Source organism: Siphateles boraxobius, unplaced genomic scaffold (genome assembly GCF_051911475.1).
Source record: "Siphateles boraxobius isolate OS27281-9 unplaced genomic scaffold, OSU_SipBor_1 18, whole genome shotgun sequence".
Lineage (NCBI taxonomy): Eukaryota > Metazoa > Chordata > Actinopteri > Cypriniformes > Leuciscidae > Siphateles > Siphateles boraxobius.
This window is the reverse complement of record NW_027508788.1, coordinates 9,279,893-9,302,103: the sequence shown is the minus strand read 5'-3', so window position 1 is coordinate 9,302,103 and position 22,211 is coordinate 9,279,893. Positions and strand designations below refer to the sequence as shown.

Sequence of the window (22,211 nt, the reverse complement as noted above, 5' to 3'; positions counted from 1 at the left end):
ATGTAGGGGAGACGGTGAATAAGCCCTATTTCAAAAAAGTGTTCCTTTTAAGTATCTTGTGCTCACTAAGACTTTTATTAATCAAAAATACACTAAAACATTGTTAATAATTTCTTAGTAGTTTAAAATGAACTACTTTCTGCAATTTATTCCAGTTATGGCAAAGCTGAATTTTCAGCATCATTACTCCAGTCTTTAATGTTAAGCGATCCTTCAGAAATCATTCTAATATGCTGATTTGTTTCACAAGAAACATTTATTATCAAAATTTCAAACAGTTGTGCTGCTTAATATTTTTGTAGAAAACCTTGATACATTTTTCTTAAGATTTCGTTGAATAGAAAATTCAGAAGAACAGCATTTATTTGAAATGGAGTTTTTTTTATAACTGATGCTTGATCAATTTATAAATAAATTATTGATAATAATAGTACTTTACTACTATTTAAAAAAAAAAAAAAAAAATTATAAATCTTACTGACGCCAAGCTTAAACTGTAGTATGTTAGCATAAGACTCTGGTGTCTTAGAATCTCTTACAGACCCTGCTTGTCTAAAGTTGCATCCTTATATCATTCAATCCATAATATAACCAACTAACTGGTCTGTTAACTTTCTCTCAGTAAACACAAGTTTTGCTCCTCCCACCGGAATTATGTTTATAACTAGATTTCCATCCACCTAGAAAAATTATTTGGATAACTGTACAGTTCAAGCAGACAATGTAAGTGCTTTTTACAAAAATATAAGCTGCACATAAGCTTCTCTTAAACCCTCTGGGCAGCATGCCAACTATTGTAATTCCATTAGTTAATTTTTACACACTCAGGGACAAGTGAGAATTGTTGTCTGTGGTAATCAAAAGAGTGCCACAGATGCTGTCGATAAAGCCTGTGTTGTAAACCACCACTCTCTAATGGTTCCTATAAAGGTTCCCATAAACATCTACTGTGGTGAATTCCATCAGTCAGAGCACTCAGATTAGAGATGTATTTTACCAAATTGATAAGACTTTTTCAGACTTTTTTAATAGCATTTTATTATGTTCATATCCATCAGATTAGCAGATTGAAAAAAGAAAACCACTTATTACTCTGAATTTATTGACTACATGCTTTGAATTTATTGACCGCTTGTGTACAGAACTACTATTGAATTATGTTAAAGTCATGGTTCCCACAGTAATGTAAAACCCAGAAATACTGAAAAATTTTAAAATTGATGTTTACATTCCAATAATGGAGTAGAGTAGAGAAAAAAATCATTAAATTTATTGAAAATTCTTAGAAATGTCTATAGTGAATTTTTTATTTATTTATTTATGCTCTGCTCTGAAATATTACATTGCCTAGATTGAGTAGGAACCCTGTAAAATGTAACTTTAAATAAAGTAGTGTGTTCAATTGCTTTTTTCACCTTGTATTGGTACGTCGACCACTGAATTTCATTGCAAATACTGAGACACACTGGGGTACTACCACTGATAGGTATGTAGTCAATCTCATCCCTTAATCTGGAATTAGAGATTTTTGCCTGACCCAAATAATCAGGTTACCGAGAGAAGAGATGTGGGAAACCGAAAACAGCAGCCTTGTTATATGGATGTTTAATTTAGCTTGAGGTGACAAGCGGCAGCACAGTCAGAATGCTGACGCGGAAAGACTTTTATGTGTGCGCAAGGTCAGTTGCAGAGAAGCGAGTAAAAATACGTAAATTGCGTTTATGTGAGTAGCTTTTGAAAACACATCATGCCCATGAGGCTTGTACTGTTAGACACTTCTGATCATCATCACTGCATTTCATTTCAAATTCTCACTCGATGAACCGAGACAGAGCGAGCTTTCCAGTGATAATGCAAGTTTGATCCAACTTTGACTAGGTTTGATCTGTATAGATCTAAAAATAGACTAAAACAGAGCCCAAACCTGCATTATCGCAACGCAGTGTTTTATTTTTATCTCCTGGTGTGTGTGCTTTGGTCTAATTCCATCACTTTCTCAACCCTCATCCCATCTTTGCTGAATCTGCTTTATAACCTCACCCAAACCTCCCTCCACTCTGTACGTGGGGATGTTCGTACGTGGGGGCTGTTATTCATCTTTCCCCCAGCCTGAACACTCCAGGGTCCCGCGCCTCCACCGCCTCAGCGGCCGCGGTGCTCGCTGCCTCATCCCGCACCCGCCACCACAAGTCCTTGTCCACCTCCGCCCACCCCAGCCCCCCAGACCTCCATGCACATCGCCCCAGGCAAGTGGCAGCCAAAAACTATTCCGAAGGGGGATTCGACTTCAAGAACTAGTGACGAGTAAAGTCATGTGAATTATTGTTAATTTTTTTTTTTGAGTTTTGGAATACATGAGATCCACAGACTGAATTCGTCAAGCAAAGAAATGGGAAGGCCCTGAAATTTTTTTTTTTTTTTAACACGGTCTACTTTTCTCTCACTCGTCCACAATAATACAACCGTCTCACTCGCCATCCCACTTTCCCCTCCATGTAAACACACGTTGTCTACGTCACATATCTGCCAGCTCATTCCTTTCTAACCCATAATTCACATGCATGCTTTAACTAGATGTCTGTCTTTTCATGCAAGATCCTCCTTCACTTATGCATGTATTGTCGCATTGCTTGGTGTCATACTGTAGTCTTTTAGGTCTACTGCCCCAGCCTTCTCCACCCCTTCTTTTCTGCAGACAAACTAGACAGTGCACTAATATCCTCTAAAACCGGTCTCACTGCATGTTCCATTTTGGAACTGTCACAGACCGTTGCATGCATGCTAAAAGAGTTTTGTCTTCCTGCGTAAAGAGTTTTTTGTTGTTGTTTGGGTCTTGTTATTTGTTGGTATTAGCTGCATGATAACTATTAAGGGCGATGTGTGATTTTTTTTCTGTGCTAAAATACTTGTTCCCAGTTTAATGTGGATGGACTAAGTTGAGCATTTGTAGATTTTCTTCAAATTTTAAATACCGTTGTACTCTAAAGACATGGGATTTATTGATATAAAAATTCTGTTCAATACCGATAAGAACTGTTGTTGAACTACCTTTGGAAATGGAAATCTTTTAAAACATAAATGTCTTTAGTCACTTTTGATAAATTTGAATGCAAGTTTTCATTCATTAAAAAAATATATTATTGACCCCAAACTTTGATCTGTAGTGTTTTAAGATGCTACAAGTACATTTTTTTAATCAAAACATTGTAAATGTACATTATTAAAAAAAAAAAATCCTTTTGAAATTTTCTGAAGATTAAAATTTAACTGTTATTAAATTCAAATTGTTTAAGTTTAACTTTAAGGGAGCATTGGATTACTATGTAATCTAAATGTAAAAATAGATCAATTGAGCTGCACAGTCAAATATCTTGTATTGGCTGATATTGTGTATAATATTGACAATATAGGTGGAATTATACTTGGATTTCTCACGCATGTGCATGCTTGGATTTTATTCCATCACATTTTAAAACCAATCTCAAATTAAATGTTGGTTCATTTTCACAAGGATAATTTGTTTGTCATCAGTGCATTAGCAGAAAGAGCTACAGTTGTTAGCATAATGAAATGGCCCGTTTGTTCTTTTAGTGCCTGATTATTGAAGCTGCTTTTTGACAATAAGTGGCTTAAACTTACTGTTAACCTTAACGTGTTTTAATGGATGCTAAAATGGAGTTGAATAAAGTATTAACCGATTCTCTTTTCACCTTTGCAAACTTCTTTGTAAAAAAACAGTACAGCCAACCAGAGAGCACCAGTTGTGTCCCCCTCAGCTCAGAACATTTCCTCAATGGCTGACCGTACCAACTTCCCCAGAGGGGTGACTAGCAGAAGCACTTTCCACGCTGGCCAGCAAAGAGCCACACGAGACCAGCAAGCCTCAGCGTACAATGACCCCTCTGCCTCCCCCTCCCTTTCCCATGGCAACAGCCAGGTGCGCCGTCCCGGGACTGGTATCTTCAGCAAGTTTACTTCCAAATTTGTACGCAGGTGAGTTTATGATCGGTCCACATGACGACACTGTTACTTGCAATTGCGAAATATTGAGTTCAGCAATACACTTGCACACGTTCTCATTACTCTCACCAGTGCTCCCCTCTTTCAGGACGAAATGGTTTGGACTGGCACTATTTTTTTTATCACTATGATCATGAATTCTGAAACAAAGGGCTGCTGGAGCAGAGATCGTTTTAAGTGTGAGAGATGCTAACTGATGGATAACTAACATTAAATCCAGGGTTCCCACAATCAGGGAATACCTAGAAATATCAGGGAACTATTTCCATGCCTGGAAAAGTCATGGAGTTTCACTACATCTTATTCTGTTTTTGTAGTTGTAATGAGCATAGTTTGTATGCTAATTTAATTGCCTAAACAATTTATATATATATATATATATATATATATATATATAAATACTTTTTAATCTTTATCTGGTAATCAGAAATTATTTGGAAAGTCCTCGAAATACATTGGCCAAAATGTGTGGGAACCCTGCAAACCTGACCCTGATCTAACATCCATCATTCATGCAATGCATTTACAATTCACAATTTCTTCAGCGATCCTAAATGCCCCTGTTGCAACTTAATAAATTGTAATTCCCATTCTTTAATCTGACTTTAAACACCGATGCCCTTTTTATTGCCACTCAGCTAACACTAAAGCTCAGAAGAACCTTTTTAATTGGCTGATAGATGAAAAGTTTTTAAAAAGTTATTTATGAAACCAAACAGGAAGTTTTCAATTGAGAGCTTTTTCAATGGTTCATGCACATGTAAGAAACACTTTATTTTCCCTTTTTTCTCTTAATTTTTTTTTGTAGAAATCTCTCATTCAGATTTCCCAGAAGGTAGGCAATAACGCTACCCTTACATTTTCTTAAGACAATGTCTTTTTCCTGTGCTCTATATTCCTTCTGTGATGTCTTGTCAACATTTTTTATTGTTCCTTATGCATATCTTTTTATATAATTTTTTTACTAATGCTCTGCGTTTTGCCTGACTCACTCCTCCGCCAGCCCTCTTTTCTTCCTCGTCTTACCTCGATGAATAACACATCCCTCTTTTATTTGCATTACATCCCGTTCCTCTCTCATATGAACTCATGGAGTCTGGTCATGTACATTGTTCCGCAGATCTTGTGAATGATCCTGTGCCCTCGTCTGTACTGTCATCATGCAACATGGCTACACTCCTACAATGCAGTTAAATGACAGTGTGATACACTATCCAAGTTTGCCAGGTGTTTGTAGATTTTCAAATTAGACAATTGGACAAGGACTAAAGCCTTAACTTATTTGATTTTGATGCTCAGTTAATTTAATGGTTCTTACACATCTACTTAAAATGCTCAAATGTACATCTATATCTACATCTACAGTGCGTAGGTAAAAAATTGTATGCTTGCCAATGCTGTCTAAATTTAATGTGATGAAAGAGAAAGACTGGGCGCTGCTATAAATGGACAAAACACATCTTTCTATTGCAATGTCCAAAACAAACAAACAAACAGTGTGACAATTGATGTCTGATTCATGAACAGATGACTCATGAACTTATTCATTTGAATTAATCTGTCAAAGACTGGTGCATTAAAATCGACTCGGCTGTTCTTGACTTAGTGAAAAGCAAGTTGTTTTGTTATGTCCAACTCAAAATGAAAAGAGAACTGTTATTTAAATAGGTTGCTTAAACGCTAGCTAGCTCACCCTCATGTCGTTCCAAACCCATAACGACTGAAGTTCATCTTCAAACACAAATTAAAGATATTTTTAATGAAACTTGAAAGATTTCAATTGAGCTATTTAGCGATTGAGCAATTTCATATCCGTGTTACCCTCGATTTCCGGTTTTACTTCCTTAGAAACCATGGAAACACCAAAGATGCTTTAATATATTGTGTTTTACTAGACTGGTGAGCACCTGTTTGGATAACTATGTCAAGTGGCTAACATAGCGTAATCAGAAAAAGCTTTATTTGTAGTAACAGTAATACACCATTTTCTCTGCCATGCAATACTTTTTAAAAATTAACTGCATGCCATTTAGCAACACAAGTCATCCAGCTTTTATTAATATTATATTTTAATATCGATCTGGCTTACTACAGTGTCTCATACCAGCCACCAAGCTAATGCAGAGAGTACTTTCAACACATTCAAATATATTTTTGTCTGATTGTTTTGACCACGTAAAACAGCGCTGCGTTACCCCACAATTTTAATTCGTCAAATAAAGTGACCTGTATGAATAGTAATTCAGCACTTGCAGCTGTTTTAGTAGAATGAAATAAAATGTGCATTTTAGTGATTTAAATGTAACAAAGTTCAAGTTCAGGGAAGAAGGTGAAAATTAAACAGAACTTTAATCGTAAAATAAACACCGCAAAAGGAGCAAGAGTGGCATATTAGCATGATAAAAAAACGGCAAAGTAAAATGTCCCAGGCTCTCGGCCCTGCCCCGCTTCATAGCGTTAATAAAACTTTAATACATTAGTCCTCCTATGAACATGATTTCTGCCTGAGTTATGTCGGTGAAGATGACAACTCCCAAGATCCCACACTCATTCACGATGTCATCAAGCTACGGCTTTGTTATCTTTTTGAAAAAGCGACCTCTAGCGGAGAAACTTACGTACTGTGTCTTTAATAATACTTTTATTATTGTATTATTAAAGTGTTGTTGTTAAAGGTATAATGCAATATTACAGTGCTTAGGTAAGTGGACCAAGAATTGTTAAATTCCTTTTTCTTATCCATTTTGTACACCCCTCAGACAGATATTTAAACAGAAATATTTGAAGTACTAGGCACCAAATTCGTTTTGATTTATATTCTGTTGATGGGAACTAAACACTCACCCAATGCTTGACATTTGATTTTGAATAGGTTGGGTAAGTTCATGGTTTGCAGAGAGCCTGGCAGGGTAAATAGAGGACGACAGTCGTGTTTTCATGGTGAGGGTTGTATAGGGTGACTCCTGCTTCTCTCCTCTTACGGTCTACTGCTTATTCTTATATGGCTGCACTAAAACAGACGTGCTGCTTTTGTCCCTTCGTTCTCGTGCTGCGCTGTTTTGGAGGTGGCTGGTCTCCCCGTCCGACTTTATCTATCAACACACACCTCCCTGAAGTCATTTGTTCAGCTGTACGAAACGCACATGAGTAGACAAAATTATTGGGCTATGATTTACATAAAATGTCAGCCCCAGATACTAATTTTTACAGTTCATCTTTGACAGACTCTGAATCTCTGAATCTTGCAGTTGGGTTTTAATAAACATTTTTCATTTTCCTTTGGGGTTTTCTTTTAAATTATGCTCTTACATAAGCAGACTTCAGAATGCACACAAAGGAAATACGAACTTGCACTTTAACAGTTTTTGTAACATCAGATATTCTCTCCATTTTGAATATGGATATGTATATCCTTATGTTGGTCTACTTGCTCTTGTCTGCTCATTTGTGCACTTTTATGCTGATACAGTATTGCTTATGCGAGTGTGTGTTGATCCTAAGGTTCAGAGTTTAAAAGGAAAATTTTGTGCAGAAGTTGGTGAAGGGACTGTAAAAATATGCTTTATGGCTTTTGCAAAAAAAAGTTGTCATTTTACGGATTGAAACAGGATATTGATGATAAGTTATTGATAATGAAATCTACATAAACAGGACTAATACTTAGCTAGCACCAATAAGAACTTGAATTGAGGGACTAAACTTGTTGGTTTTCTTTGAGGAGTCCGTATGAGGGAGAGGGTCGAGATGAGGCCAGCAGGTGAGGACAACAACTAATACAAATTTTAAAGTGTACTGCTCAAATCACTGAATCATTACTTAATGAGACTTTAAAAAAAAAAGAATGATTCACATTCCGTGGAGTCATTTAAAGATTAAAATGTTTTTGTTTTTTTTTGTTTTTTTTAAATAATTGGATGACTTTCAACTTGACACAATCAAATGTACACCACTGTTCAAAGGTTTAGAGTCGGTACGATTTTTTTCAATGCTTTTGATGCAATTCTAATTCTAAATAGATCTAAATCTAATTCTCACCAAGGCTGCATTTATTTAATCAAAAACAGTTAACCTGTAATATTATGAAATGTTTTAACAATTTAAAACAGTAAAATACTTTCTATTTTATTATGTTTTAAAACGTAATTTATTCAGATGGCAAAACTGAATTTAGAGCAGCCATTACTCTAGTCTTAAGTGTCACGTGATTATTCAGAAATCATTCGCTGATTATTCAGAAATCATTCAATATGCGGATTTGCTGCTCAAGAAACATTTCTTATTCTCAATGTTGAAAGTTTTAATAGTTTTGTGGAAACCGTGATTTTGTTTTTAAGGATTCTTTGGTGAATAGAAAATATTTCTACTTAAAATAAACTGTTCTATTGAACTTTCTAACATAATAAATGTCTTTGTCAGCTTTGAAAAATTTAATTTATCCTTGCTAGATAAAAGTATAAAAATCTTACTGACACCAAACTTTTTTTTTAATATACAAACAAGAATTCAAGAATTTGAAAATAGGTCAACGCTTCTACCCATGTAGTGTTTTATTATATCTACACAAGTTTTTTCTTTTTACTCCCTCAAGCACCTTACAGATGTCCGATTAGTTAGTGGATGACTTTATTTTGACTGCATTGTAGTCTTCCACCATGGGATGTTGGTGTTTTGTGTTGATTTGTAAAAACATTTCATCATGTTGTTTTAAAAATGTTAATGTGTTGAAACAGAAGATCTATTATGTAGATGTTACAGCTTGAATCAACCAAGCTTTTTCTGTCTGTTATCATTTGCATTTCCTTGTCTTTCTCGTGTTCACCTTCATTTTCCTGTTTGTGCCTCTCTCAACATCGTTCTCAACAAAGACCCATGTTGAGCCCAGCAGACAAGATGGAGAAAGGTACCCAGGGACTGCCCGGCAACGAAAACAGGGACTCCTTTTCTTCCTCTTCTCCAGCGTCCAGCACACCCTCATCCACCCAGGCCTCCAAGGACACCAAGCCACGATCCCTTCGCTTCACCTGGAGCATGAAGACCACCTCCTCCATGGAGCCCAATGAAATGATGAAGGAGATCCGGAAAGTTCTGGACTCAAACAGCTGCGAGTACGAGTTGCGCGAGCGCTTCATGCTCCTCTGCGTTTCGGGCAACCCTGCACACGACGACTTCGTCCAGTGGGAGATGGAGGTGTGCAAGCTACCTCGCCTCTCTCTCAACGGGGTACGCTTCAAGAGGATCTCCGGATCATCCATCGCCTTCAAGAACATCGCTTCGAAGATTGCCAATGAGCTAAAACTGTGAGGAAGTCGATCGTTTTTGTGTGAAAAGATCTTGAGGAACGGCTGGAGCCCATATTTTAGGTATGAGGAGACACTGTGAGGAAAATCATTGGAGTTGTGAGCTCTACGGCAGCAATGAAGAGTCTCGAGGCTGTAAAGGTGTAAGAAGTTCATGGGGGACATTTGTGCATATAGACATTTTTCAAGGGGTTTATTTTATGGGGGAGGTGTTCTGTCTTGGTTTGGGTTTTCTGTTCCTTTCTCACCCTCCTCAAATACTTTGTTGTCATCTTTATTTTTGGCAATTTCGTTCAAATGTTGTGGTTTTTCTTGGACCTCACAATTGTCGTCAGCTCAGAAAGAGTTAAGAGAGGGCGAGAAGAGGTTGCCGTTAATAAACTGGAATTATTTGCCAGTGAATCTTTTTTTTTCTTCTTCTTCTACAAATGCAAACCAGCTACTGTCATGGAAAGCTGTAGCTAACTCCCCCCAATACCCTGGTCCTTATTCCTTGTTCATCCCCAAACACAAACAATGGTAAACTTAACCACATTACTTGATCTTACTTCCAATTCCAGGTTAGCTGTGATGAGCAGAGATGGAGAGATTGGTTGTTTTATGCTCTGAATGTACAACAAAACAATCGAGACCCAAATGGCTAGGCACATTCAGTAGAGCCATAATTTGAATTTTCATATTCACTCATGCTCTGATTGGTTCTGATCTAGCCAATAGTGTGGTTGCTAATCTGTAATTTCTGCCCCATTTCTACATCACAGTACAGTGTCTTATTTGAGCTGAAATGGAAGTGTTGACTTGAACCCTCGGTGCACTGGAGGTGAATCACCTCTTAGCGCACTATGCCCAGACAATTAGCTTTTTGTTGTTTGTTTTGTTTTTTTCCTCTATTGCAGGGGTTATATATCTGAAACTAATTAAGGGCCAATTAAGTAATTATTGGTGGATTGTAGTGTAATTAAGACTTGCTGGTTGGATCCAATCTGCTGCACTGGAATAAGTCTGTGTTTCGTTACCTTTCTCTGGAGAAGATAATTATTAATATTATTATATGAATAAACCAGACATTGGATGATTTGTGTTCAACTGTTTATGAACAATATTTTTATTTTAGTGTATTGTTTGTATTTTATTTTTGTTTCACCTTCAAACAACATTTGAAATATGCTTTTGTTCTTTAATTGATTTAAAGAGCGTGCAATACAAATAAAACTATTTACTTTCTAAAACATTCCACCTGAGAGCACTTGGAAACTAACTAGTCTCTAATTTAAGTGGCACTTTTTTTGTAGGGTAACACTTTCATTAATATTTAACATTATACTGTTGCTTAACAGATAATTAGTTAGTTTACTTTTAGTATCAGATGTTATTTATCTGATTATCTTTACATTTTAAATTAACTATGTTAATTACAGATGCTAAAACATAATAGCCTTAACGGTTATTCTTTGTTTATGATACTGTTCCAAATATCACCTTTTGCCCATTTCATTTGTTGAAAAACGTTTCTTCACAAAAAAGACTATTCTTAACCCAGCAGCAGATTTAATCCATATTTGTAAATTGTTTAGTCTCTCTTATTAATGGAATGCTGATCCTATCTGATATGCAGTAATCTTTATAGATGATTGAATGAACGGATATATAAAATGTGAAAATGACAGTGCTCTAAGGGGATAGAAAAGTAGCAACGTTTTATGATAAATCTGTAAAAAATGAGGTCTTGATTACCAAAGTTATGGGCGATGTTAAAATAATTGGGATTTTGTTTGTAAACTGATTTGAGCAATCCGAGGAGGGAAAGAACGTGACACCGGATGCAGTACATGACATGTGATCGTGATGTCCGTTCCGTGAAACGAATCGTTATTCCGAGTCGGATAAGAAAACGTACGATCCGTTCACGGATCTCACTGAATCGGCCCGAGCGTTTTTCGATTAAAGGGGCGAAAGGTAAGTTACTCAACTCCAGTGGCCGAATAGCAGAAATTTGACAAATAAAATGTAGCCTACTGAGACTAATATCAAATGTTTACGGCTTAAGTAAACATCATTGGGTCAACCAATCAATGACATGAAGTGCATATTGTTGTGTCAAAGTGCATTATTTTTATTTAAAATAATGTGATAAATTCATGACATATCACTTTATTCTAAAATGCCTATTTAGTTTGAATTAATTTTTAGAACATTTAAATAATACATATTTTATATTTTGTTATCTTAAAACCCCCAAACGTCAGGTGATGGAACTGTCTGAACAAATGAACAGACTACTAAACTACTACTAAAAATGGTGTCTTAATATATATTTTAAACTAATTATTATAGCATCATTTTAAGTTTGAAACCTTTCATAAAAAACATTTGATAAAGATCAGTAGCGCTATGATCGTTGTAAAACGTCTGTCCATCAGATTAGTATAGGCCTATTCTTGAATGTAAGGGTGGCACAACTGCAAACATGGTTCTTTTATTATTAATTGACAAGGTAATAACAGTAAACGTGTGATCCTGAGTGGAAAGTTTTGTAGATCTCTGTCAAATACTGGTAAAACTGCTCGTGTCAAGTATGGGTGTTGGTACACTTCCCATGTCATGTGGTGGGCCTACAACTACAGTATAGCTATACCACCTGACATAAAAAGTCAAAAAATAAATGTAACTACTTTGAAACGTTAACTGAAACTTGTTTAAACACATTGTTCATGACTCAAAAATATGCATTACATCAGTTTTGAAAATATGTAAAAAAATAATAATAATTTGTTAAGCTTTATTTGTCGTTTCAACGTTGTACAGCACGTAATGGATCACGCAGATATGTCAGGGAGTATGTAATGTCATATTACGTAAAATAGTAATTGAATCATTTTGAGAGAGTTTTTTTAAATGAACTGTTCGAAAGAACCGGTTCGCTGAGATGAGTCGGACTTCCTTTCACTAACTGGGGTCAATCGGTAGGAGGCGCTAACTCTAGACGCCTCACCGCGGATCTGACCCTCCCCCAACCTCAAACGAGGCACTGACTCCGTCATCACACATTATCAGTGAGCTAGCTCATGTCTTCGGTATAGTTGTGCGTTGAAGGTGAGTTTTAAAGATTACACTTCTTAATAGAGACTTAAAATGGGTTTCCTTGATAATTTCACTCGTCGAGTGTGTAAGAAGTAAGACAAGATCGTTTAAATGACCATAATTCAGAAAATGTATTCACTCCGTTGTCCGATATGCTCTCCTATCCTGAGCGTCATCCTCATGTGAACCGAGAATATCGTAATTTAATCGCACTGATTTATTTTACAATGTGAGATTATTTTGTCTGCGGTTTATTTTACAATGTGAGATTATTTTGTCTGCGGTTGTTACTGGGTAGTAATGACTATTATAGTCTTGCCTCGACGGACGTTTGCAGTTAACGTTACTTCCTTAGTCTGGTGCTATAACTTACTAGCGTTAGCACGATAGCTTGATTGAGATAGAGTGGATCCGTTTGACTAAATAAGAGGTTGAAGATGCAATGTTTTCATCGGCCATTCAGTCAAATTCACGTTGACCACATAATCAAGATAAAAGTAGAGCGTGAACCGTGTTTGAAATCGACTAATTTTATACGTTAAAGCCTGAAAGTGAAACCGTTTTGCCCATATTACGCACGCTCTAAAATACTTGGTTCTGATTGGTCAGTCGTGTTAAGCTATTCAGCGGTAAAATAATTTTGTAGCGTGGCACCTAAACTATAATTTAGCACAGAGCTATGTAGTAATTATGCAAATGTTTATATGATTTAACTTCATGTTCTTTCACTACTTAATTTACTCAGTAGCTGTGTGATTATAAGCGTGATAATATACAGGCAACCAGTCATCGCAAATTGCATTGTGCTGATGTTCTTTGTAGTTTTTACTCTACATGGAAAAACAATTCATTTACTCTCAAATTAACATTACTTATCTATGCATTTAACATCCATGTAATAAATGGGATGACTAAGGAAGAATTAGAATCGTTATTGTAAAAAAATCCATTGTTATAATTATTCATATATATAAACCTTAACAGAATTGGTAGGTATATAATAGCTCGATTTGTATTCCTATGATTCTAGTGTGTGAGGCCATTAATTGTTAATAAATACCAATGGAAAAATGCTTGCTGGGAGCAGGGACGTAGTGGTCTCGTTGTGGTCTCGCACACGTCAGAGACGTGCATTTCTAATTTTTGCTTGAACTAAAGTTATTGTTACTGTAGTTTTTTTTTGTGCCTGTTTGTGACTTTGTTTTTTGTCTTAATAGGAACTTCATTGTTTGAGACCTTGTACGTGCAAATCAACCAAAGACTGATTCCAAAACACACTGCTGTTCTTCCTGTCCAAAATGGTGAAGATATTTGTTGGCAATGTAGCTTCAGCGACCACCGAAGACGAGCTCCGTGCTTTGTTCGAGAAGTATGGCCCTGTCTCTGACTGTGATATTCTGAAAAACTATGGCTTCGTGCACATGGATGAGGAAGAGGCGGCGCAAAAGGCCGTCTCTGCTTTGCACAAGCACGAGGTCAATGGCTCTCGCATCACCGTCGAGTATGCCACCACCAAGGTACGCAATGCCACCAAGATCTACGTGGGCAATGTTCCCGAAGGCGTCACCGCCGGCAAAATCAAGGAGCTCTTCCAGCCGTTTGGCAAGGTTGTGGAGTGCGATATCGTGAAGAATTACGCATTCGTTCACATGCAGAGGGAAAGCGAGGCTCTGGAGGCCATTTCAGAGCTTAACCATTCCAAATTGGAGGGCCAAAAGATCTTTGTGTCCCTCTCACGCAGTAACCCATCCAGAAATGGCCGAGAGGAGGACTATTATCCTCATCCCCCCCCGCATCACTATCCACCTCACCCACACCATCATCCTCACTTTCTCCCCCCACGCCCGCCGCCCCGTGACTACTATCCGCCTCGTGGCCGACTTCCACCACCTCCTCTCCCACCGCCGCCGCCCCGCGCCTACTACGAGCGCGATGTGTATGAGAGGGGCCCTCGCCACGACCCGTACGCTGCCCCATCCCCGCGTTTTTACGAACGGGATCCATATGAACGGCGCCTTCCGCCCCCTCAGCGACCAGTCACACCACCTCTCGCCGGGCGCTACTACCGTGAGCGCAGCCCTCTCGGCGGTCGCCGCTCTCTCCTGCCTCCGCCTCCCCCTCCACCCTCTTCTGCCGGCTTCGCCCGCGGTTTTGCCCGCAATGGCGCTAGCTCAGCACCCCCTCCCCCTTCCGCCGCTCCTTCCTCCCACTATCATCGCTATTCTCTTGGCTCAGGCTTTGATAAGGATGATTATTTGGAGGACAAGTACAGCAATGGCTTCAGCCGTAGCTACTAAGCATTGAAGTTTGTCCGTCCCTTTTTTATTATCGAGGAGCCAAGTAATCTAAGAGGGGCGTAACTTCAGGGAGTTAAGGGTGAATTTTTGTAATATTCTGTGATCGTTGTAGCTATTTTAGATAACGGGTTAATCAGCTAATACTGTACTCATTTAACTAATAGATTTACATCCGCCTGATGAAGGAACGGCAAATAGGAAGTTAAATACACCTGTTTCAGAGTTTTATAGCATGTTATGTTGTACTATATTTGCCAGCCATATCGGTTTGAGTATTTTCTTAAAATTTTTTTTTTGGCATATCACATTTTTAGTTCATTTTACTCTGGCATGCACTAAATACAAAATATTGCTTGAATATATATATATATATTTTTGCATTGATATTTCAACATGCATAGCCTACCCAACAGGAAATTGGTCGTATTAAATGTTTACCCGTTGTTTTTTTCTGTTTAGTATTTAGGAATATTCAAGTGTTGTCATTGTCTTTGCATGTGTCGGGGAAGTTAATTTGGAGATATTTTAAATTTTCATCATCGGTCTTCGTAACTAAATTATATTAATTCTGTTTTTTTTTTTTTTGTGGAATTTCTTCTCTGGACTACCTTTATGTTGGCAAATTAACTTGCTATGTTGCTAAGTAGAAGCGATGCTGAATGTAAGTGAGACCAGTGGGAAGGAACAGAGAGGAAATGGGTAAAGAGGTGGTTGTGGGCGGAGCTGTATGCTAACTGACTGATCAACCAATCACATCCTACCGGCTAACCGAGCACATCGCATCCACCAGCCGCTCAACTTTCGGATCCGCCACCGCATCCTAGGAACATCGGTCAAAGGAAACGAACGACCGACCAGCCGCCGACCGCCTAATAAATTAAAAACAACGCTGAATCAATTCTACACTGTATTTCGAGATCACGTTGTATTAGACAAATAGCTGATTTGCCGACTCCGCAGACTCAGAGAAAGTTTTTAAAGATTAGAGACTTATTTTGGCATCACATTATAATGGACGTGCTTGTGATTGAAAATATTACTGAATTCTCAACATTGTTTCCTGTCCTACTTGTACTACTGCTGTTTGCCTGTTGTTAGCGTACACTTCTGTTTAAAATGTACGTTTGTAAAAAGCCTGTTTTCTCGACTGTTTATCCGAAACCGCTCTCTTTATACTGTCCACTCGAGCAGGTTCGAAACTTATGCTTTTTTTGATTTAACCCTATGAATACATTCATGTTCTACCAGTCGCTGTCATCTTGCCGCCTGAATAAAATTTCGACTGACTTAGACGCAACGCTTTTCATGTCACTCGTTTTTAATTGAGTCTCTTTAATTTCTACCTCATGTCTCACTCGGTCACGTTATCATTCGTATAATACAAATGTCCTGTGAGTTGATCTCTAATGGGTGAAATAAAGTGCCTAATAGATTCGTATTAAAACTGCACTTTCCGCTTGAACCCTTCATACAAAAGGCCAAAGGCATTAATTTAAACCTCAGTAAATTCTAGTCTTTTGTTCAAAAATGACCCCTGTGGTTCACTACTCTGTTTTGAATAACTTGAAGCTTTGTGTGGTTCATCAGGATGGGTGAGTTAAAAGATAAGGTAAGTAGTATTTCAAGCTGGATTGTTTGGACTTTTGTTCTCCTTGTCATGTTGCACGTTATTGAATGTATTCATGTGCTAGCAGAGCCTGTTTGACTTTTTTTTTTTTTTTCATTGATTATATTATTATAAACAGTCATTGTCTGTCCATGAAACACTTTGTTCTGATAGTCGGTGCAGGTGATGTCCGTCAAGTGGCTTTAAAGTGTTTATATATATATATATATATATATATATATATATATATATATATATATATTCAGCTCTATCCAGAGGAGGAACAGTTTTACATGCTTCTATGGTTATTTTAAAACAAAATGCATTGCACCATACATGCCTCATGTGAAGTTGAAATACTCCAGTCAGCAGCTTAAAACCTATTAAACAAGTGTCTCTAATGGGAATGATAAACAAAACCTCCATTATTAGTTTACTCATCTTTTACCGTTAGATTTAGTGCAAATAAGCAACTTTCAAGTCCTCAGTTTTATTAGTTGCCTGTTATTCAGCATGATGACCAAAATGAGGTTATATGAACTAATGAACAGATTCCAAAAAAGAAAACAATTCAAGATTTTAAGGTAATAAAACGGTTAAATATAATTTAAAGCAAAAGAAAACTCAATATGAACACATCTATGAAGACATTAGGGTAATAATTTGTGTGCAAGTTTGTGATTTAATATTGGAATAATTGGGTACTGAACTTGATCATTTGTAAAAGATTTTGACTGATTTTGAATATTTAAATGAGTTATGTAGAATAAAGAAAATGCTTATTTTTATTTAAATTGAAATATGGTTTTACTGTCTAGATTTTTATAAAAAAAAGAATTTTCCAACAAAAACAACAATCTTTGGCCCCTTTACTTTCCTATACAGTTTTTAAAAAAAATAATGATTTGACTGCCATTCATCAGTAGGTCTGCATAAATTCCAAACTTCTAAATTACTTAGACCTGAAATTATGCAGTGCTTTAGAGTTTAACTGCTAGTGCTTTGCGAGACTATAACCACCTGTTTATAACAAGGGTAGTAGTCAAAATAATCTGCAACTGAACACCTGTATTAACCATTAATCAGAGTGTTGTTGTGCAGGGTTGTAATATATGATGGCTATAAGGTTAAAAAAAGTAACATTTTTCCTGGAAATGTATAGCGCACATTGTACTGTTTCCGGAAAACGACCCATATAAAACCTAACAAGGTTATTTAATTCTGATGATGATGATCATGCAGACAATAGAGAGTGAATCATTGGGTTTGAGTAGGATATCCTGTGACAGCAGATCATATGTGCACTTGTGAGAGTTTATGACTAGTGGGTCTGGTCTGTTTGTATAACACAAAAGAGCACTAGTTAAGAAGTAACTTGAGTTCAGAACTATGTAAAGTCTATAAACGAAATTCTGAGAAGAACGCAAAGCTATCCAAAAGGAAATGCTGATTTATCCCTTCATTGTTTGTCAATTTCACTTTCAGTTTCGCTGTGAGACGGCTTTCACAATCTTTGTAGTGTAAATTTGAGTGCAATAAATACAGTGTGTAGTAGCTTTTATGCAGATAACTGATTAAATGTTTAGTATTTTTTATTTAATGCTTTTTGGGAATATCTGTTGGTGAATAAAGGCTGCATGGTGGTTATTTAATCATTTTCTTGTGTCGTGTTTGCCTCATTGCACAGCTTCTTTCTGCAGTTCTGCAATCATCTCTGACCCCAGTTTCTACAAAAGAATAACTAACCATTCAAATTACCAAAAAATGCCCGAAAATGAACCCTGCACAGTAAACCCCATTCAGGAAACTGCTCCAGTGAATGTATGATGTCACGTGGTGTAGGAGCACGCGGATCCTTTGGCGATTTGGCGCGCTTTCTGTTTGAATTTGAACAGCGTTCTGACATTCAGACAGACATCTGCTTTACGTGCGTGAGTATAAACTTCGAAAACTTAAAACACAAAAATACATATGTACACCAATATACAAAACTAATTGGTCGCATTTCTAAGATTCTGATTATATTACTTTTACATATGATCCGTTGTAAATTTTGTATTACTAGTAAGCAACTAATGGGGCTGCTGCAGTAGGTCTTTATGGTAGGCTAATATCTTCGTTAGTTGCAATCTTAGCATAATGTTAAGATTATTTGGTTGGTTATTTATCTTCATGACTATAAGCAACATAGTCAGTCTCTAAAGGTTAGCAAATTTCAACGCTCACGTAAACTCAAAACTCTTAAGCAAGCCGAAGATCTTGGGAATAAATCTAACGTTACCTCAGAATGTTGGCATGACATGAAAAATCACCCATCTATTTTTCTAAATGTATGTTAGAGTTCATCCTTGCATTTTTTTGGCCTTGTAATTTCCATTTATCTATCTATCTTTCTTTGAAACAAGACTGAAGTTTGTTTCCACCACAGAATAAAAAATTAAAGTACTTCTTATCTCACAATAACTGACTTTTCCCCCTCACAGTTGCAAGGTAAATAAATTGTGAGTTAAAATTGTGAGATGTAAAGTCAGAATTACTTTTATAAACTTGAAATTGCGAGTTTATATGAATTCTGACTTTCTCGCTATTGTGAGTTTATATCTCGCAAATCTGTTTTTTCTTCTTCACAGAAATGCATGATATAAACTCACAATTCTGTCTGTTTTCCTCAGAATTGAACTTTATAAATCGCAATTACAACTTTATATATCACAATTCTGAGAAAAGTCAGAATCGCGAGATATAAAGTTGCAATTGCGATATATAAAGTTCAATTCTGAAGAAAAAAGACAGAATTGTGGGTTTATATCATGCATTTCTGAGGAGAAAAAAACAGAATTGCTTTATTTTATATTCAGTGACAGAAACAAGTTTCCATAATCTCTGGTGACATAGGCCTACAGTGCTGGTCAGAATTATTTGCTCCCTTGGTAAATATGATCAAAGATCGCTGTAAAAAAATAAATCTAGCCTACATTGTTAATTCTTTTGATATTTTATTAAAAAATTCCTTTCATTGAAGTAAAATAATTGAAAGTGGGGAGGAAATCACATTAAGAAATACATGTTTTTCTCCAAAACACGTTGGGAACAATCATTTGCCCCCTTTTATTAAAAGTACTATTTACAACCTCCTTTTTCCAAGATAACAGCTCTGAGTCTTCTCCTATAATGCCTGATGAGTTTGGAGAACACCTGACAAGAGATCAGAGACCATTCCTCCAGAAAATCTCCAGATCCTTTAGATTCCCAGATCCATGTTGGCGCCGTTTCTCTTCAGTTCAGCCCACTCATTTTCTATAGGGTTCAGGTCTGGGACTAGGATGGCCATTGCAGATGCTTGGTTTTGTGCTCAGTGACACATTTTTGTTTTGGATAACTGTCCTGTTGGAATATTCATATCAAAGTTTATAAGATTTGTAGCATTTTTCAAGATTTTTTTTGATCTATTGGTATTTTATTGAATCCATGTATGCCAGAAAATTAGGCCCACAGCGTTAAAGATACAGCAGAGTACTTCATTTTACACAGATTCTGTATGGAGGAATGGTCTCTGATCTCTTGTCAGGTGTTCTCCAAACTCATCAGGCATTAAAGGAGAAGACCGAGAGCTGTTATCTTGGAAAAAGGAGGTTGCGAAAAGTATTTAATTAAAGGGGGCAAATAATTGTTCCCAATATGTTTTGGAGAAAAACATTTATTTCATTATGTGACCCCCACCTTCCCACAAACACACACTTTCAGTTATTTTACTTCAATAAAAGGTTCGATTTTTGATGCTTCTTTTTTAATAAAATACCAAAAGGATAAACAATGCAGATTTATTTTTTACAGCCATCTTTGATCATATTTACCAAGGGGGCAAATAATTCTGACCAGCACTGTATGCTGGATTTCTCCAGATAGTCCACCAATACCCAGCCCCTTTCTTACTGTGCATTCACACCGCCGCCAGCGAGAGCGTCTAAGTGGCCGGAAGTCATTCATTTTCAATGAGAGCTGGAGGCGAGCTCCGGTGAGGGCGGCGCGCCTTGGACGGTGAGAGCGGCGAGGAGAGTTGAAATTTGGTCAACTTTATGGTAACGAGCTATAACGCGGTTCGGCGGCAACGAATCGGAATGTAGAAGTTCTCCGTTTGAGAGGATTCCAGAGAACGCAGTCCTGTAAACTTTGGTTCCGACCACGTTAGTTCCCAAGCAAAATAGAGGAGAGGTTGATCATTTGAATTGGATAAGAAGGCGCGCAACACTATTTATAGGCAAGATTTTCACGCTAATACACTTTTTTTTCCGGTGGCAATGTAAATTAGAATAGAACTTAACCATGAACACAAAAGCCACACCACACACACATGGCTTTTAATTGGTTTAATTCGTTAGCAAACATGTCACTATAATTGTTAAGTTCTTTCCATCGATCAATTTTCTGCAAAAATAACGATCGACATGCTTGTTTGCTTTGTGGCCCCTTTAAATTAAGTTTTAAAAAAGACCAAGCATTCGATCTAGGTCAGAGCATTAGGCGGCGGTGTGAACGCACAGTTACAATCAACTGCATGCTCCCATGCTGATCTCCCTCCATCTAATAACCAAATGGACAGAATTAATTTGTTGTCCTACAATCTTTTCAATAATCCGTTTCGCTCGGATGCTCATCACAATACAGAAGAAAAGATGTGTCACTGTTTTTTCTACATTGTGACTTTAGTCTTGTGTTGACCATCTAGACAAAAAAACTTGCCAAATTTCTTTAAATAAACACTATTTTCACTGTTTTCAGGGCTGAATTATTGCAATAATATAATAATGATGGTACCGTCAGTAACACTGATGTCAGGAGTACAGATGCCACTTTTGGGTTTGGGCACATACAAGCTACAGGACCTTGAGCGGCTGAAAAGAGCTGTCAGCTCTGCACTTGAAGCAGGATACCGAGCCTTTGACACAGCTGCTGTCTATGGAAATGAGGCACATCTAGGGCAATTCCTCAAAGAGCTGTTGCCCATGTATGGTCTAAGCCGTGAAGATGTGTTCATCATCAGCAAGCTTGCCCCATTAGACCATGGGCCGAGGGCAAAGGAAGGCTGCCTGAGGAGTCTGAAGCAACTAGACTGTGAATACATCGACCTCTATCTGGTGCACTGGCCTGGGATGGAGGGTCTTAACCCAGGGGATTCCCGCCATTCAGAGTATCGGGCGCAGAGCTGGGCAACCCTAGAGGAGTTCTATGCCAGTGGGCAATTTAAGGCCATAGGGATTTCAAACTACACCTCAAAGCACATTAGGGAGCTGGTCATGAGTTGTCGCGTGCCCCCAGCGGTCCTTCAGATAGAGTGTCAGCCGAAGCTGATCCAGAGGGAATTGAGGGATTTATGTATGGAGACAGGCATTCACTTCCAGGCCTACTCTTCTCTGGGTAAAGGAGCTCTCCTTAGCGAGCATGAGGTAGTGGATATAGCGAGGAGCTGTGGTCGGACCCCTGCCCAGGTACTCCTGAGGTGGGCAGTGCAGCAAGGCATCTCAGTTCTGCCTCGGTCCTCGCAGCCGAGCAGAGTGCAGGAGAATGCACAGGTGTTTGACTTCCAGTTAAGTGAGATGGATATAATGAGGCTGGATGCCCTAAATTGTGGAACAAGGTTTTGTAAACGTGACTCTAGCAAAATAACTTAAGCTCTGATTTGACAATTTCCTGAATAAGAAATGTTAAAAAAAAATAAAGATCATCATTGTAAATAGTCAATGACATGATGCTTTTTGTAGTAGAAAAAAAAACACATTAAAGATGGTATTTATACAGGCTACGACTTGGATACACCAATGATGAGCATGTTTTTATTTTGGAAACAAAATATATATATATTTTTATTATTCAAAGTCAAAAAGGTATGGGTGATACAACTGGATGTAGTAT

General features: G+C 37.5%; 3 protein-coding genes across 31 annotated transcripts in view; all 3 read left to right on the top strand.

Annotated features, from left to right (window-relative positions):
• The window catches only part of mark2a (MAP/microtubule affinity-regulating kinase 2a), a 38,610-nt gene extending 28,064 nt beyond the window's left edge, over positions 1–10,546 (top strand). For 4 of the 28 annotated variants that reach the window (XM_077233317.1, XM_077233319.1, XM_077233318.1 and 1 more), the window contains exons 15-19: positions 2,109–2,246; positions 3,739–3,993; positions 4,829–4,855; positions 7,739–7,777; positions 8,886–10,546. In XM_077233317.1, the coding sequence (XP_077089432.1) occupies positions 2,109–2,246; positions 3,739–3,993; positions 4,829–4,855; positions 7,739–7,777; positions 8,886–9,321 (895 nt within the window). In that variant the 3' untranslated portion in view covers positions 9,322–10,546. The remainder of the gene's footprint in view (positions 1–2,108; positions 2,247–3,738; positions 3,994–4,828; positions 4,856–7,738; positions 7,778–8,885) is intronic. The other 24 variants (XM_077233321.1, XM_077233316.1, XM_077233320.1 and 21 more) reach the window with 7 other exon arrangements.
• A 1,761-nt stretch (positions 10,547–12,307) lies between these two features.
• On the top strand, positions 12,308–15,992 carry LOC143741055 (uncharacterized). The gene is made up of 2 exons (XM_077233313.1): positions 12,308–12,410; positions 13,616–15,992. Exon 2 carries the CDS (start codon positions 13,697–13,699, stop codon positions 14,693–14,695), a length of 999 nt encoding a protein of 332 aa, XP_077089428.1. The 5' UTR covers positions 12,308–12,410; positions 13,616–13,696; the 3' UTR covers positions 14,696–15,992.
• A 2,088-nt stretch (positions 15,993–18,080) lies between these two features.
• Positions 18,081–22,087, top strand: LOC143741054 (putative oxidoreductase YtbE). 2 transcript variants are annotated; one of them, XM_077233310.1, is made up of 2 exons: positions 18,081–18,232; positions 21,081–22,087. In XM_077233310.1, the coding sequence occupies exon 2, from the start codon at positions 21,107–21,109 to the stop codon at positions 21,968–21,970; it is 864 nt and encodes a 287-aa protein (XP_077089425.1). In that variant the 5' UTR covers positions 18,081–18,232; positions 21,081–21,106; the 3' UTR covers positions 21,971–22,087. The 2 variants fall into 2 exon arrangements, with proteins under 2 accessions (XP_077089425.1, XP_077089427.1); XM_077233312.1 differs by having other exon boundaries at positions 18,219–18,228.
• The last annotated feature ends 124 nt before the right edge of the window (positions 22,088–22,211 follow it).